The sequence below is a fragment of the Pteropus alecto genome, unplaced genomic scaffold (genome assembly GCF_000325575.1).
Source record: "Pteropus alecto unplaced genomic scaffold, ASM32557v1 scaffold7, whole genome shotgun sequence".
Classification (NCBI taxonomy): Eukaryota; Metazoa; Chordata; class Mammalia; order Chiroptera; family Pteropodidae; genus Pteropus; species Pteropus alecto.
Window position 1 is genome coordinate 35,022,161 of NW_006494614.1, and position 1,415 is coordinate 35,023,575.

At 42.3% G+C, this 1,415-nt stretch overlaps 1 protein-coding gene across 4 annotated transcripts in view; it reads right to left on the reverse strand.

Moving 5' to 3' along the window:
• TFAP2B (transcription factor AP-2 beta) overlaps positions 1 to 926 on the reverse strand; it is a 25,304-nt gene extending 24,378 nt beyond the window's left edge. For all 4 annotated transcript variants that reach the window (XM_006926449.3, XM_006926448.2, XM_025042775.1 and 1 more), the window contains exon 1: positions 773 to 926. In XM_006926449.3, the coding sequence (XP_006926511.1) occupies positions 773 to 853 (81 nt within the window). In that variant the 5' untranslated portion in view covers positions 854 to 926. The remainder of the gene's footprint in view (positions 1 to 772) is intronic.
• Between the last annotated feature and the right edge of the window lie 489 nt (positions 927 to 1,415).

Genomic DNA, 1,415 nt, shown 5'->3' on the forward strand with positions numbered 1-1,415 from the left:
GAGACCGAGAGGGCATCGCGGGCACGGCCCGGCCCCACCAGCTGCAGGCTCCGCGGGCTGCGAGCAACTTCTCCAGCCAGAGGGAGAGTTGCGCTAGCCTCGGCGCTAGAGAACCGTACGCACTGAATACCCTCAGAACATTTCGCTAAAAATGTCCAAACATAGAGTGGTTTGGACGCACTGACCCTCAAAGAAGCAAAACACAAGAAAAGAGAATAATTTTTTAAAAAAATACGGCTCCTTGGCTTGTGCTCTATCGACATCCCTCTATCCATCTATCTCGCTCTTTCTGCTTTTCCGTCCTCTGCTTGGATCTGTTTGCTATCGATTTCAGAAATTTAATTGAAAATAAAAATTTAAAGCCCGAGTTTGTTATGAATGAGGGCTGAAAACCTAATTCTCCTCCACGCTCAAAACGTGGAACCTCTCTCTGCCTTTATACAGTCTCTATTTTCTCTGCCCATATTCAGTAGCACCACATTCCCCATCAAAATCTAAGGGGGGTGTGAGGGGGGCGAGGAAGAGAGAAAGAAAAATAAAAGAAAGGAAGAGAAATCTTCTAAGTTAAAGTGGTCCGATTTCAACCTTAAAGTCCTTTTTCAGAATAGCGAAGTCTCCCCCAAGCCAGCTTTTCTAAAAGTTAGAGGAAGCTGAGAAAACCGACCGGAAATCTACGAGTAAATAGCTTAAAAATATATATCAGTTGGGTTGTCAAGAAGCTCAAATTCTCTATCTGCAAAGCTCTAAGATGCATCTGGGGGTGTCGGCTCACCTCATAGATATCTTCGTACTTGACATTCTCCACGAGCTTCCAGAGCATGATGGCAGCCTGGTCTCTAGGAGGTGAGTGCATTCATGTGAGGAGCAGATGTCTGGCTTCTCAGGACTCCGCTGTCTGTAATGATCCATCTATAATTGGAAATGGGGGATACACACCAAATCCGACGCTCCTCTCCCATCGCAACTTATATCTGTTGTCTCAAACAATAGGCTGGAGAAGTAAGCCTCAGCAGAGAGAAAAACATTATTACACACACAGGAGTTAGATGCAACCCATGGACATATATATTATAAAAATCATAAACACGAATTTACACCCAAACATCCACATTTAGTTATATAAGCACCCCTGGGTCACACAGAGTCTACAGACTCTAAACATGCATTTAAAGGATAGATGGTTCTTCAGTGTGATTAATATAAATATACACATTTAAAAACCTCTATATTGAAAATGATGAATCATTGTAGGCACTAACTAAAGTCTTTAAAATTCATAATGAGAAATCAGGGAGCCAACAGCCCCCCATTTCCATCTAGATTTTAAAAAGGGGATCATTACAGAGATTTTTATACACGAAAGCTCCTATTCATGTTTGTTCAACAGGAGGGTAGTTTGAAATCTGGATTTTGAT